Genomic DNA, 16,543 nt, shown 5'->3' with positions numbered 1-16,543 from the left:
AATGTGTCTAATGAAATTTCATGCATAAAAAGAGATAATAAAGCGTTCAACTACAGTAAATGTGTATACGTATAGTAATAATTTTCTAACCTTTGTTCTCCAGCATTTAATCAAATGGAAAACAAACAATTTAATTATAGTATTAATGCATTTCAACAGTCTGCGGTTTTCGGAAAATGTTGAATCATAATACAAAAACGATAGACCTAATTTACACTGTAAAGGCTTGCTAAAATATTAAAGAAATATCGGTATTCAGTGTTTCGTCACATATGAAATTATTACATATATTTGAGCGTAAATGCTCCGAAAATCGTGGACTCTCAGAATAAAATAGTCTATCATTGGTTGCCGATGCAGATGGGAATATCTGGTTCGAGGGTAACTGTAACGGGGAAAACGAGGCTCTGCCGAGTTACTGCCAAAACAGTTACCGGAGAGCCGGATATTCCCATATATTGTCGAATCTGGACCGATTTTGGCCCCACCAAAGTGATGATAACGTATGTAGTGTGAGGATGATTTAATTAAATCTGTCGTTTTTTTCACACACACTGTCTTCGATCGTTCTTATTTACCATAAAAAACTGGATATAAATCCTTCGTACGTCTTTCCACTAAACGTTCATGTTTTGTTTTTGTTAGGTTTAACCGACACAGGCGACTTTTTAGCTTTGATGGTAGAGGAAGACCCTAGGTGCTCCTCCGTGCATTATTTCACCACGAGCGGACACCTGGGTAGAACCACCGACCTTCCGTAATCCAACTGGATGACTTCCTAACATGAAGAATTCAACGCCCCGAGTAAGGCTCGAACCCACATAGGTGAGGGGTAGGTGACTTAGAGTCAGCGACCTTAACCACTCGGCCAAGGAGGTCCCTACGTTCATATATAGATCTACTTCAGGGTTTGATAACATATATAGTGACATCAGAAATTCCATATTGCAAAATGTTCCAAATAAACAAATCTTTTGAAGCATATAAGATGTGAAATTTCGGTATTTCTTTTAAACCATATATATTAATTTAAAGAAAATGATGACGATGAGCAACTATGATAAATTACTTAAATGATTGTTTACCAGGTTATTCGCATGTTTCCTTCAAAATTACTAATTTCTAAGGTCAATGACGTTTATGTTAATTAACTGAAGGTCACACATATCTTGCTGTAGGGTAAAATGGGGTAACTGGGACAATGGGGAAACTGGTACACTTTACACTTTTCAGTAAATTGGAGTAAATATTGGTTACGTTCCCTAAATAAGATCATATGTTGAAAAAGAACATTCAATGTTAAAGCCTATTATGACAAAACTTTTCTGCCGATGGATTGGAAAATATTTTAAGAATCGATTTTCTTAGACATATGTTGACAGTATTACTAATTAAATAAAAATAAGAAAACATAAAATTACACGCTGTAAATAATTATGCCTTTTTTTTCAGATGTTGCATTAAAATATTCTCGTTATGTTCCTGTCTAGTGAAACGCACAGTAGAAATAGTCGTCTGACTTTCTAGATATATTTGCTTATATGTGGTCGGTATATCAATAATATCTTAAAGATATTTAATTTCAGTACCGTAACGGCTTGATCATAAATGTGACGTCAATTTTGACACAAGAAGCTGGTTCTCGTATATATGTAATATTGCATTTAACTTGTTTGAAATATTGAAGCGTATTATGTATCATTGCAAATCAAGGACATGGCATTATTTTTTTTAAATTCTATAAAAAAGTATAATAATTTTGTTTTATTGACTTTCATTTTGAATAATAAAGTGGCCTGCCATGAACCGTTGCGTTGACGTCAGACAAGGACACTATAAAACAGGTGCTTGTTTGTGAAATATGGCATGTCCAAAATATTTATATTGGTATATGTTGATACCTTCAGTTATGGGAAGAGTTGCAAAACTGTAGGTATAACATTACTATTTCATACAATGAGATTTGTTTTTGAGAAATTACAACATACTTTATTTTGAACGTTCCTTTTCAAATGTGTCCCACTTACCCTAATGTATTGGGGCAAGTGGGACACTGTCGTTAAGAACAAAGTTCTCCATGATTTTATTTTTGAACAAACTGGATGCTGGAAGAAAAAGGGGATATGCTCCAATGGACAGTACATACAATGTTGTACATAACTGGACATAACCACTATAAATTGTCAATTTTTAATCTTTTTCCACGAATGAAATGAAAAAAGGAAAGAAAGTCTAGTAATGACGAAACTCTGATATTTTGTAAGTATACCACTAGTTCACAGGCGTGGTCATAATATATATTAGCTTAACTCTGGTGCAACTACTGAATTTTCTACCCGATACCAAGTTTACATGATCCAAGTCACTGTTTACTCACATAGGTTTATTTAAAGGGAGATCGTTCCGTGAACCCCTCCCACTCATTCCGCGTAAAATCTGGTGAGTTTAGAATTTTTGATAGTCTAATAGGCTAATACTGATATTTCTTTCATGTTTAAAGAAACTGTCGGCAAATCTTACATTAATAAGTAGTATTTATACTAGGTGAAGCGCAGGAACCAACTGACAGTCAAGCCAACATGTTAGTTCTTTTAGTTAATTACTCCTTTAAAAGATAACGTCGTGTCAAATATTCAGGCTAAAGCAAACACCAAATATTGGCCAGACAACACATTTTTGGTACAGTTGTCAATAGTTTTCGAGAGCGTATGCCCATGTGTCCCTCTAGATCTCCTTAACTCTACCTTCATTCCCCTCACATTTCACCCCCTCCTCCCCGAGTCTTCCTGTATGCAAAAAGCTAGTTAATGTCCTTATTTCTTTGTGAAAAAAGACACACATTTTAATTGTCCCATTAATTTTGATAAAATCTATGGTCTAAGACTGTTTAAAATTTTGATCAGTTTCAAGTGTAAAAATCACATATATAAGTACATAATGGATTATGTCAAGTTTATGTTTAATTTATACATAGTTATTTACACTTATAACATTTTTTTTATTTTAAACGATTTATATAACAAGCATATATTGAAACAAATAATGACATTATTTAGGCAAAAATTGGACATATTGATTTCTTTATGCATCTTTGTTTTACAAAACAGTCATAAATTGTAATTAATACTGAGCTATATTTTCAGTTTAGAATTCTTTTTTGATCTGTGGACATGAATGGTTTCATTTGTCATAAATGCAACTGTAATATACATAAATTCTAATAAAACTAAAATGTCCCAAGTTACCCCAACTGGGTGGGGTAACTTGGGACACTTGACCAATGTTTAATTAATTTATAGTTAATCACAGGTTATCAGGTATTTGTAAAAGTTTATATTCGTCATATATTATATAGGTTGCGCATATTGAAATATCAATAAATCAAGTTTATATTTTGTCTTTCTTAAATATTACTCAACAGTGTTTCTTTAAGTGTCCCAGTTACCCCATTTTACCCTAATGCAAACAAAAATCCAAAATCTATTATTTTATAAAATATTCTTAAATATCATTCCAACTCTTATTATTAAACTATTAGCAAACATTCTTCCCTTTTACAATCCCGTTTTTATAAAGCTGGACGTATAGTATCCTTCCGTTTGGCTACATCTCATGGCTTCAGTACCATACATTAGCCTACCACAAAAGCATCCAACTGACTCATCAAAATCTTTAACAAGGCATCATAAGACAAAGAAATAGCATAATACTGACAGTGGTGCCTATTCACAACTTCCGCCACAGGAATGGGGCTTTGGTGCCAGTAGACATTTACTCTTTGATGGCGGAAGACATGTGGGCTTTGTTAGCAGCGGAGGAGGCGGTAGGAGCTGGGACTTTGTGGTAACAGACGTTTGTGCTTTAGTGACGGTACACGTTGAAGATCTGTTCACGGCAGAGGAGGCTGTGGCAAAGACCGGGGCTTTGGTGGTGGTAGACGTTTGGGCTTTGGTAGCGGCAGACGTTGGAGGCGGAATAGGTAACGGTGGAATTAGTGGCGGTGTGACATAGATGTTAGCTTTGGAAATTGGAGGTCACGGCGTATATGGTGCTATTGGTCTATCGAGCTTTCCTGGTGGAATAGGCAGTAGTGGTGATGAGGCTAGAATACGAATTGATTATGATGATTACGATGATTGGGTTGGACATTGTGGTTTTGCCGGTACAGGGAGATTAAGTGAAGTTGGTTGCTACGAAAGTTTCTGTGGGCATTATGGTGACTATGACAGTCATGGCGCCTATGGTGGAAGGTATAAATACAGTGACGGTAGAATGAACGTATTGGTTGTTTTTTATTACGATACAGAAAATCGATTATCTAAGATAAGAATTATTCTAACACGACCAGATTGAAATAGGTTTTAGTTTTGCGTGCTTTGTTGATAAATAAAACACGATTTTGAGTTCAGATGCGTAGTAATCTAATCACGAAGGCCGAATTTAAAGACCTGAATGATTAATATAAGAAAGTAAGTAAGTTTATTTAGGTGACAAGTAACATGGCATTGCAATAACAAAATGCATAAATATCAGCAAAGTTAATAGCAGAATTATATACACATGTTAAAGACCCTGACATGCACACCAATACCAAGGATAACACAAAAAAGTGAAAAGTGATTTTCAATTACTTCCATTGTGGTCCTTGGTATTGGTGGCAGTACCATGGGAAAATCATGTAATAATTATGATAAATATATCATTCTGCATAGAGGAATGTAACTATCACAGAGCGCTTAAATTATTAATTCTAATATAATAAATACTGATAAAATTTGAGCATTATTATGCATGATTATACTTGAAAGAGATCAGAGCTATTGCACAAACTTACAGATTACAAAAATAGAAATTTATTGATAAGAGTGAGATTCTTGCTTACTCACTGAGCACTTATAAAAGTAAATAGAAAGAAAATTAACAAAACTATCTATATACTTATCTATTGATAAAACATTAATAAATAATTATTAAATTACTTTAAACCAGCACTGTACTTAATAAAAATAAAATAATAAATTAGATAAATATTTTAAATACTTACCTATTGATAAAAATAAATAAATAAATAAATGTTAAATGAATAACCAGCACTGTATTTAGTCAAAGAAGTATAAAATATTTTTATAGCTCTTTGATTTAGTACAAAAGAAAAGTAATTAGAATGAAAAGACAACAAATGCATTTGAACGCAAAAAAAACAACATGTTTTATTTGCCAACAAAGCACTCAAAACTAAAATCTATTTCCATTTTAACACGTTCGAATTACACCAGAAAGGAAATCGGTAATCCCTTTTTAGGCGTAAATGGACGGAGTTAACCGGAACAGACAAAAGCAGGTCATTTTGCGAAACGTTTTTGGATCAACAAGATAATACACGGTAAAATCCTTCTTTTTTATATAAAATAAAATCTTAAAAGTTTTAGAATATGCAACACACTTAGTATATACGTCACAATTATCACGTCATAGCGTCAAACGTCAAAGCGACGCACACGCAAAACAGATAATCTTCAAAGATGTAGATCTAGGTAATAATTCCTGATAACATGTTGGTATGGATATAATATATCTCATTAAGTACAAATTAAGATTTTGCTTTTTATGCACTGTATACCTTCACACACTAAAAAGAATCATCTTCATGAAATTGAATCGGCAAATATTAGCAAAAGAATTTTATTGCGAAAATAGCTATTCCTGTTGTCGGCATGACGAGTAACGTAACAATGATAGGAACTATTTTTTAAGAGGCTGAAACTGTCTTACTTTTTATGTTGAATTCAAACACATTTGAGTGAATGGCGTCTTTATTTCAATATGTATTTGAATGCAGCCAGACGCTATGAAAAACAAAATAACAGCCAAGTTATGTGATAACGTAAAATATAAGTAACCGTTATTTTTAAGTATTGAAGGTTAATATGATCTGATATTTCTTTGACAATAAGTAAATAGTTACTTTAAACGTAATAGCACTGTACATTCAAACTGAAAATAAAACGTTTGTCGATTGTTATAAAGAATTAAAATGTGGTAGCCATTATTACATATTCTTAAGCAAAATATCAATAAAACTACTGTTCATTTCAGTTTTTGTATTTTCACTGAATCAAGGTTTGACGTTACGTCATGTTCCCAAATATCGTGCGCGGCGTCATACCATCTTTTGGTCTATAAACAATAACGAACAAACATCAGTGATAACAACGGCAAACCAAGGTTTATAGTGTAACCCAGTCTATTGCCAGCAGATAAACCTACAAAATCCATCATCTCCGTTATAAAATCTTTTTCCTTTTCTTTTTCGGTATTTGCTTTGAACTGTTTGTATTTCAACATTGTTGCCGACTCGTGCAAGGTTAACATTCTTTCACACTCGCCTGTTTTAGGATTGACGTCATAACCTCTAGGACAAGTGCACGTGTAAGACCCAACGGTGTTCTTGCACATTCGATTTTCAGGGCAATTTGATTTCCTTTCGAAACATTCATCTGTGTCCACACATATTCCAAATCTACTGTTCCAGCTGAAACCCTTACGATCGGACGCACAGTCACATGTAATATTAAATCTGTTCCGTATAAGGTCATTGAAATTTTCATTTGCTCCAGCTTTCCATTTGCATTCTTTGTTTGGTAATTTTAAGCAAGGGTTACCCTTAACCTTATAATTTCTTTTTTCGAAGTTACCTCTGTCGTATCTTCCATAACAAGGATCTGGACAGAACCACAGACGTGCACACGTAAATGGGTCTTTCTTAAATTCAGCGTCTCGAATATCCTGAATCACAGGATCGTTGTTTTTCACCAGTTTGTAACGTTTCTCCGCTGGTACTTCATCAACGGCATTTAAATGAGAAAGACACGACTGTTTACCTGTTTTAAATTCAAGAAAACTGTCCTCCAACTGAGTATGCCAACATAAATAATACATAGCAGTTTGGCGGTATTTAAATTCTTCATAATTGTTTTTGAATGGTGCAAAGGATGGAAGTTCTTCTGCAGTTTTCATGATGTGTTGTAGTGAACCGGAACTTCTAGCTTTTAGAAGGATCTCTTTCACACATTCCATTGCCGAGGATTCACAAGCCTTTGATACACTTTGATGGTAACTCCTTAGTGTCGGTGATGGAAACTTTTTGTAGAAAACTTGATCACTTGGTCGTATGTTTCCTGTAAGGTATCGAAAATCTGCTCCAAAATACTTGTGGGCAGCTATGTATGTTCCAACAATCCATAAGTCACTTTTTATGCTGTTGTTATCGATGCTTTTACCGATTTCATTGATGTCTCGAAGCAAATGTCGTATGTCACTTTCTTTATTCTTTCCTTCCTGTTTAGACCTTTTACTTAAGACAGAGTCAACACCTAAATAAATAAACAAAAGCAGAAACGTAACACGAAACATTGACGCCATTCCACATACGCGTGTTTGATGACGTGTAAAATGACGTTATGCGTAAATGACGTCATGTAAAAGAAATTACACCAATTGCCAGGACATTATATCTGAGGTCTTATTTCAGATTGTATGGCGCTTGAAAGGTCTTAAACGTTTTTTATGGACACTGGTGGCCAACTCACACAAATTGATAGATTTATATAGGTAGGCCCTACGCCAAGGACCTTAATTTCATTGACGTAGATATTTACGTCTACTGTAATTCTCGGTGTACGTGGAAATCTGCTTAGATCGGCTATCCAACGATTTTTTTTTACTTATGTAGGCTAACAAAAATATTTCAAAGTGTTATGGCAGAGATCAGTATAATTCCAGAACATTTTACTAGAGGCAACTGAGATTTATTTGAGGTTGTACATAAACAGATTGTACCGATGAATTCGGTTCGATTCGTCAAAAATTTTAGTTAACTTTCTTGAATACTCTTCAATCACGGTTACCCCCGGACAAAAAGACTTTTTTCTTCTATTATCTTAGTTATCAAGATGAAAATATAGCTGACAATGTGTGGAATATGTTTTATTTTGTTTGAAAAAGGAAACGGGCAGGGATTTGTTTCGGTAAGCTGTCTTCATCATCAAACCGAAGCTCTATTTACATCTCGTAGTGATTTCGGATAAGTGGTGTTCGGACAATATATACATAGCTGTCAAGGCTCCACAAGGGCCACGAGTGTGATTGGGGTTCGAAGGGAAGGTTGTCCCTCGTGGGGGTCTGGAGGGCGATGATCCCTTAAAGCCGGAAACGCCCTCACATGGAAAATTTAGATTTTTAACACAAAATAGATCTGGTTTTGAATAGCCCCCGCCATGTTTACTTTTTGTGATGTTTATTCATGCGGTAGAAATAACATGTTGCACCGGTGAATGTAAAAGCTGTATTATACAGTATGAAAACTCCGTGTCAACGTCACCTCGCATGTTTGATTCAATAATTTTCTACGAAAAAACGATTGCTTTATTTCTTTAAAGGCAGTGGCTAGGATTACGGTACCGTAATCTTAGCCCCCGATTCTAGGATTACGGAAGTTCCGTATTCCTAGACAACCCTATGAGGATAGGCTAGGATTTACTATCCTCATAGGGTTGTCTAGAAATACGGAACTTCCGTAATCCTAGACTCGGAGGCTAGGATTACGGTACCGTAATCCTAGCCACTGCCTTCTTTAAAATGCGTGTGACCTTGAATAGTAGGCGTGTGAGCGTGATCTAGGGCCAAAATGCGTGTGTCTTGACAGGTATGTATATATGTGTACCTTTTCAGCTTCTGAAAGACATTGTTTAGCTGATCAACTTTGAAGACATAATTTCAAGAAAAAGAATTGATAAGTATTCTGTGCGATTGGTATATGTTGCAGTGAAACATGTTGCCACAAAATATGTGGATTAGATTTCTCAGTCTGTCCACTTGCACAGATGCCCATCCAGTCCTGGTGCCCATATAGGTGCCGCCTCCTCAAAAAAAGTTAAAAACCACTGTTTTAATCTTAAAACGAAAAAAAAAATTGAAAATCACTGAAATTTTTTTTCCCCCTATATACTCTTACATGGAAAAGGTGCTTGTATTGCCGTAACTCTATGGATCCGCGAGGTTTACTAGAACACGCTGTGGAACAACCAAAATGTCCAGTTCAGTAACAGTAGAGGCTACCTTGCTGCCATTTACACATCATGCATTTATATTAAATAGTAAACGATCTTATTCTGACCTTATGATACGATACGTATCGCGATACAGAGTATATGGTACAATACTTATCACGATACATAGTTTTAGATGAAAAGACAGTATAAACCATTTCAACTTTATTACAACTATACTTCATGTAAACAAGAGCAAATTTGAGCAAATACTGTCATTTTTAGTTCAAGAACTTTAATCATATTCTTAAATCCACGGGTTTCAGCAACACTTAAGAAATTGTGGTCGCATGTCCACTGGTGTAAAATGACCTATGGCCTTCGTTATTGTAACCAATGTAAATGCCCGTGATGAGGAAAAGGCCAATTTCCTTTAATTTCGTCCTGGAATCGTAATTGATCTGTTGCAGTTGCACAAGTCGTATCATTTTTGCTCGGATAGGCAAAATCAGATTGGTCAAAAATGAACGAATGTCATTTCATATTTGATGTATTACGCGATTTATACGGCACATCAGCAAAACAAGGTTGACAGGATGCTAAATCTTTAACTGTTGTCTTAACGCCGTCCTTTTCTACGGTCTTGACTCCAAAATGATTCCATATTTTTAGCTCACCTGAGCACAAAGTGCTCAAAGGTGAGCTTTTGTGATCGCCCTGTGTCCGTCGTCCATCGTCAGTCGTCCGTCGTCAACAATTTGACTGTTAACACTCTAGAGGTCACAATTTTGGCCCAGTCTTTATGAAACTTGGTCAGAATGTTACCCTTAATAAAATTTTGGACGAGTTCAATATTGGGTCATCTGGGGTTAAAAACTAGGTCACCAGGTCAAATCAAAGGAAAAGCTTGTTAACACTCTAGAGGTCACAATTTTGGCCCAGTCTTAATGAAACTTGGTCAGAATGTTACTCTTAATAAAGTCTTGGACGAGTTCGATATTGGGTCATCTGGGGTCAAAAAGTAGGTCACCAGGTCAATCACAAAGTGCTCAAGGTGAGCTATTGCGACCAGTCATTGTCCAGCGTCCGTTGCAGGGCTCGACACTAACAGTGTCCCGAGATCCCGAGAATCCCAAATTCTAGCAAGGGACACCCATTATTCAAAGCTAGGTGTTCCTCCAGGATACCTATTTTCAACATTGACAATGTAACAGCCACATTAAATACCGAGTTACATTCAAAGATTTCTTAATTCTAACAGCATATTCAACCAAAAAAAATATGAAACCAATGTTGTTTTCATCTCACAATGAACTGCTAAATCTTAAATTGTAGTAATTTCTTTTCCTGCTTCAATTAAAGTAAGGCAACAACCTATATCAGTTCATAGAAAATAAAGCTTATAGACTAATAGTAGCTGTTGCAGAACTTAATTCAAAACAAGAAAAGAAATGAATATGATTTAAGATTAAGTAGTTTTGGTATATTTTCATCCTTTCAAACTGGAGGGATCCCTTGTATTGGTGAGGGACACCTAATTCTACAGGTATGGGGGCCCTCTGGGACACCACTGAAAAAAGTTATTGTCAAGGCCTGCGTTGTCCATTGTGCGTCAGTGCGTTGTCTGGCGTCCGTCAACATTTGCCTTGTGAACACAGAATGTTAGTCTTGATGATCTCTAGGTCAAGTTCGAAACTGGGTCATGTTGGGTCAAAAACTAGGTCAGTAGGCTAAATCAAAGGAAAAACTTGTGAACCCTCTAGAGGCCACATTTGTGACCCAATCTCTGGAGACCACAGTTGCGATCCAAATTTTATGAAATTTGGGCAGAATGTTTGTCTTGATGATCTCTAGGTCAAGTTTGAAACTGGGTCATGTGGGGTTGAAAACTATAGGTCAGATCAAAGGAAAAGCTTGCGAACACTCTACAGGCCACATTTGTGACCCAATCTTTATGAAACTTGGTCAGAATGTTTGTCTTGATGATCTCTAGGTCAGTTTCGAAACTGGGTCATGTTGGATCAAAAACTAGGTCAGTAGGCCAAATCAAAGGAAAAACTTTTGAAACCTCTAGAGGCCACATTTGTGACCCAATCTTTATGAAACTTGGTCAGAATGTTTGTCTTGATGATTTTAAGGTCAGGTTTGAATCTGGGTAATGTTGGTTTAAAAACTAGGTCACCCGGTCAAATCAAAGGAAAAGCTTGTGAACACTCTGGAGACCACAGTTGCGATTCAAATTTTATGAAATTTGGGCAGAATGTTTGTCTTGATGATCTCTTGCCCAAGTTCGAATCTGGGTCATGTTGGATCAAAAACTAGGTCAGTAGGCCGGATCAAAGGAAGAGCTTGTGAACATTCTAGAGGCCACATTTGTAACCCAGTCTTTATGAAACTTGGTCAGAATGTTTGTCTTGATGATCTCTAGGCCAAGTTCGAATCTGTGTCATGTTGGTTCAAAAACTAGGTCAGTAGACTAGATCAAAGGAAGAGCTTATGAACATTCTAGAGGCCAATCTTTTGACTCAGTCTTTATGAAATTTGGTCAGAATGTTTGTCTTGATGATCTCTAGGTCAAGTTTGAATTGGGTCGTGTGGGGTCAAAAAGTAGGTCAGTAGGCCAGATCAAAGGAAAAGCTTGTGAACACTTTACAGGCCACAGTTGTGACTCAATCTTTATGAAACTTGGTCAGAATGTTTGTCTTGATGATCTCTATGTCAATTTTTAATCTGGGTCATTTAGGATCAAAAACTTGGTCACATGGTCAAATCAAAGGCAAAGTTTGTGAACACTCTAAAGGCTACAGTTGTGACTCAATCTTTATGAAACTTGGTCAGAATGTTTGTCTTGATGATTTCTAGGTTAAGTTCGAAACTGGCTCATGTGGGGTAAAAAACAAGGTCAGTAGGCCAGATCAACTCTGACGAGCGATATATAGGGCCATTGTGGCCCTCTTGTTTTTTTGGTGGGGGGTAATTTTTTATTAAGTGTGATTTTTGGAAATGATTTTATTTCAAAAACTGAATAAAATATTAGGGGGGTAATGCCTTTAGAGCAGCGGAAACTTGATTTCTAATATCTCTGACCATATTTAAAGCAAAAAAAGTGCAGTTTTGAAAGTTGTTAAAAAATTGAAAAAAAACTTCTCCAAGGCAGTAAAAACATTTAGGGTCGGGCCAAAAATTTAGGTTAGGTCGAGATACCGAGAACAAACAATTTTTGTTACGCCTTAGGCTTATTGCTGTAAGATCACAGAAAACAATGGTTAGAGTAGACAGGACCTTTAATAACAGTAGAGTTATTGCCCTTGATTTAGTTCAGATTTCCATATTATTTCATTGTTACAGATTAGATATTATATCAGTTAACTTGTACAGATATTCATATGATTGAGATGGGGTTAACCAATGACCATAGCTTTTCTGTTGATTTCTAGGATGATATATTCAACAACTCGAGGCTGAGCAATCGTGGACCGGATAGTAGCAATGTTACAAGCTTCGACATTTCTGACCATTTAACAGCATTTTTTTCTGGTCATGTCCTTCACCTTAGAGGAGATGAAATGGCAGAGCAGCCAGCTGTAGACTCCAAGGGAAATCTTCTGTTATGGAATGGAGAAATATTTGGTGGAATCAGTGTAAGAACTGAAAAATTTCATAGTTCAAGAAAATGAGCCAGCATTTATCAGATCGAAAATAATATTTCTTTTTTGTCTGTTTTTAAATTTTGAATTATTTAGTTCATATTAATTCATGTTAACTCAGTTGTGATGAAAGTTTTAAGCTTTTTTGAACCATCTTGAAACTGCTTCCTTGAAAAACCAGTACTGGTGTCATATGAGAAGATGTGGTTGTGACCACAAGTTGGGCTCAAAGCAATGACTCATAGGTTGAGCTGCCGTCGCCTTGTCTACTAGACCACTGCCACCCCTTCATCTACTTTCGAATTATTATTTATTTACCTGTCATGTCATTGGTCAGATGTATATGGGAATATGAGGTGAGGGGTAGGTTTAGAAATTTGTTAGAATTAAAATAGTTCGAAAATTGGCTGGAATTTAAAAAGTTTGTGAAATTGGCTACTATTAGATAGACTTTTCTTAAGCGTAAGAAAGTGTTACTTGAAATATTTTTAGCTCGACTATTCGAAGAATAGTCTAGCTATTCTACTCACCCTGGCGTCGGCGTCGGCATCACACCTTGGTTAAGTTTTTGCTTGCAAGTACATACAGCCATCAGTTAAAGGTATATAGCTTTGAAACTTATTTTTTCTTTTTCTAGGTCAATTACCAACCTCTCTGGGTCAAGTCCCATAACTCTGACATGTATTTTGAGCAAATTATGCCCCCTTTTGAACTTAAAAAAATTTTGGTTAAAGTTTAACATGCAAGTTACTATCTCCAAAACTAATGCAGATATTGACTTGAAACTTCACATGTGTCTTCGGGGTTATAAAACTAGTTGATAGCAGCAAGTCCCATAACTCTGACTTTCATTTTGGCCAAATTATGCCCCCTTTTGGACTTAGAAAATTCTGGTTAAAGTTTTGCGTGCAAGTACATACAGCTATTTCTAAAAGGCATATAGATTTGAAACTTACTTTTTCTTTTTCTAGATCAATTACCAACCTCACTGGGTCAAGACCCATAACTCTGACATGTTTTTTGAGCAAATTATGCCCCCTTGTAGACTTAGAAAATTTTGGTTAAAGTTTTACATGCAAGTTATTATCTCCAAAACTAATGCAGATATTGATTTGAAACTTCACATGTGTCTTCAGGGTTATAAAACTAGTTGATAGCAGAAAGTCCCATAACTCTGACCTTCATTTTGGCCATATTATGCCCCCTTTTGGACTTAGCAAATTCTGGTTAAAGTTTTGTGTGCAAGTACATACAGCTATTTCTAAAAGGCATATAGATTTGAAACTTATTTTTTCTTTTTCTAGATCAATTACTAACCTCACTGGATCAAGTCCCATCACTCTGGCATGTATTTTGGGCAAATTATGCCCCCTTTTGGACTTTGAAAATTCTGGTTAAAGTTTTACATGCAAGTTTCTATCTCCAAAACTAATGCAGATATTGAATTGAAACTTCACATGTGCCTTCAGGGTTATAAAACTAGTTGATAGCATCAAGTCGCATAACTGATATGCATTTTGGTCAAATTATTCCCCCTTTTGAACTTAAAACTCTTTTGATATTTAACCTTTTTGGGTAATATTTTCCTGCTTCTGGGACAATATTTCGAATAGTCGAGCTTGGCTGTCTTACGGACAGCTCTTGTTGTAATTCTGATGACATATTGAACGAAAATGTGAAATTTACCATGCAGTTATACTGCAAACTTTGTTCGTATTTTGACATATATTCTTGAAAAGTTGCAATATTCCTCAGTAAAAAAAATTCCCATAAACAGAAAATTAGCTGGAGTTAATATTAGCTCAGGTTACTCTTACAATCACAGGCAAACATTTTTTTCTATGATTTAGGTAGAAGAATCAGAGAGTGATACGAAGGTATTGTTAGAATTGTTGAGTGACTGTTCATCAGATGCTCAGATCACAACATTGTTATCACAAGTTCAAGGTCCGTGGTCAGTCATATACTGGCAGGTATGTATGATATAGTTAGTTTTATTGTCATTTCTGCTATTCCTGAAAAACTTACTTGTTTTTAGTCATTGAAATCTGTTTTATTTGGTGATATGGGAAATCACTGGAAATTGCGTACATAATGCAGCTTTGGAGTATTAAGTTGAAATTGTATATATAAGGCCATCCTTAAAAAATTGTTTGTGTGCGGTAACGCGACCGACTCGCGAAAATCGCCGCGACTCAAAACATTTTTTAACCCAAAACTCGGAAATTTTTTTTTTATCGGTGCCATGTTTTTATTCTTTCCTGTTTCGTTATTTCTTTTGGGTAACTATCTGTATCGCAAAGTTTTCCTAGACAGTGTTCGTTGAGATTCAACTACATGAATGATCGATATGACCTATAAGAAACAAAATATGTGAATGTTACACTTTCTGTATACCGCTAATTAACAAATGACATTAATACGATAATAGGCTGCTCTTCTATGCATCGTTTATCAATTAACTTTTACACATTGATCAATAAATATACCTTTGGCAATGATGGACATTATTGTACCAAATACAAACCGCGAGAAGCCCACGTGTCAGTCGGCGCGTGGCATGATTGACATCTGCCAGAAGCCATACTTCCGCTTATGGCGGCGAACAATATTGAAATTCACCGGGATTTTGATTGACATTGGGCAGTACTTTCGAACTCGAGACCTATAAAAGAAAATTTCCTCGAGTCAAGCCGACGCACGGGACATTTTTTTTGCGGGTCAAATACAAGTTTTTCTCGATAAGTGCGAGTGAAAACCCAGAACCTCGGATCTACCGAACGCCCTGCCGATTTCCTGGTATACTACAAAAGATTCATGCAAAAAGTTGTTTAGAAAATTCCACATGGACAAATCGTGGTACATAGTGTTATCTGTGCAATACTGCAGACGTATTTAACCAAGTTTTAGATTCATAAAATAATGATTTTTCTCGTACGTAAAACATCTGGGATAGATAAATTCTTGGATATCATTCTGTCATAATTTCTCAAACAATTTTGCAAACAAATAATAATTTTAGTTTTGATCTTTTGTTGTTGCATAATCTTTTTAATCTGCCCTGAGGATAAAACTGCAGTGACACTGCACAAGTCATTTGGAAAGAGCACAATAAACGTCAAAAATATTAGACTAACAAAATTTTCTTACCTGAAAATTTATTTATAAAAGTTAAACATCCTTTTAATGCAATCCACTTTTTCCTATTTTTCAAAACCCAGACTTTAGAAACATAGTTATTATTACTGAAACTTTCTGTGACTTAAAGGCCTAGATTTTGGCAGTGGGCCAAGGGATTTCTGTCTTCACCAGCACAGTTGGGGGCTAATGACAATCACAGTATGGTTCCAATAAACAAGGGTCAGTGTTTATTAGAGAGTCAGTTTACCTTACAAGTGTATCAATTAGTGAGAAGGGGAAACAATGTAATTTATTTTAAATTGATATATAATTGATAACTTTTAATTATACTAGTTTTTTTGGGGCATTTCTATGTAAAGAAAAATATTTGTTGATCAAACACAGTAATAAGATAATCAGAAACTTATTTTCACAATAATGAAATAATGATAAACTTAAAGAAATATGCAAGTTTTTTTTATTTTTTCAAAGTCTGTCTGGAGAATTGTGATATTTCAGCAAAATGTGACTTTCACTCATCTAAAGCTAGCAGAATACTGTAAATAACATTTGTCTAAAATTGAAAACAGTATGTGCATTTCAAAGTTACAAAGCAAAGTATGAAAAGTCACTTTTGGCATATACTGAAAATGAAAATTCATTATAGATGAAACACAATAATTTTAAGTTCAAATAATGTTGATTACGTGAATACAAGAAATCCAGTTT

General features: G+C 35.4%; 2 protein-coding genes across 4 annotated transcripts in view; one reads left to right on the top strand and one right to left on the bottom strand.

Moving 5' to 3' along the window:
* Nucleotides 1-4,233: 4,233 nt before the first annotated feature.
* On the bottom strand, nt 4,234-7,428 carry LOC123523451 (uncharacterized). Its single transcript, XM_045301125.2, has one exon. The coding sequence runs from the start codon at nt 7,420-7,422 to the stop codon at nt 6,178-6,180; it is 1,245 nt and encodes a 414-aa protein (XP_045157060.2). The 5' UTR covers nt 7,423-7,428; the 3' UTR covers nt 4,234-6,177.
* Nucleotides 7,429-7,519: 91 nt separating this feature from the next.
* Nucleotides 7,520-16,543, top strand: part of LOC123524523 (asparagine synthetase domain-containing protein 1-like) — a 40,287-nt gene continuing 31,263 nt past the window's right edge. The window contains exons 1-3 of one of the 3 annotated variants that reach the window (XM_045302770.2): nt 7,520-7,611; nt 12,485-12,688; nt 14,545-14,667. In XM_045302770.2, the coding sequence (XP_045158705.2) occupies nt 12,614-12,688; nt 14,545-14,667 (198 nt within the window). In that variant the 5' untranslated portion in view covers nt 7,520-7,611; nt 12,485-12,613. Of the gene's footprint in view, nt 7,612-7,869; nt 8,028-8,684; nt 8,705-12,484; nt 12,689-14,544; nt 14,668-16,543 lie in introns of those variants that run through there. The other 2 variants (XM_045302769.2, XM_053538746.1) reach the window with 2 other exon arrangements.

Source organism: Mercenaria mercenaria, chromosome 3 (genome assembly GCF_021730395.1).
Source record: "Mercenaria mercenaria strain notata chromosome 3, MADL_Memer_1, whole genome shotgun sequence".
NCBI lineage: Eukaryota > Metazoa > Mollusca > Bivalvia > Venerida > Veneridae > Mercenaria > Mercenaria mercenaria.
The sequence above is the reverse complement of the archived record's forward strand: the minus strand, read 5'-3'. Positions and strand labels throughout refer to the sequence as shown.

What these genes read in the sequence shown, in the direction of transcription:
- LOC123523451 (XM_045301125.2), bottom strand. Translation starts at nt 7,422, where the DNA reads ATGGCGTCAATGTTTCGTGTTACGTTTCTGCTTTTGTTTATTTATTTA.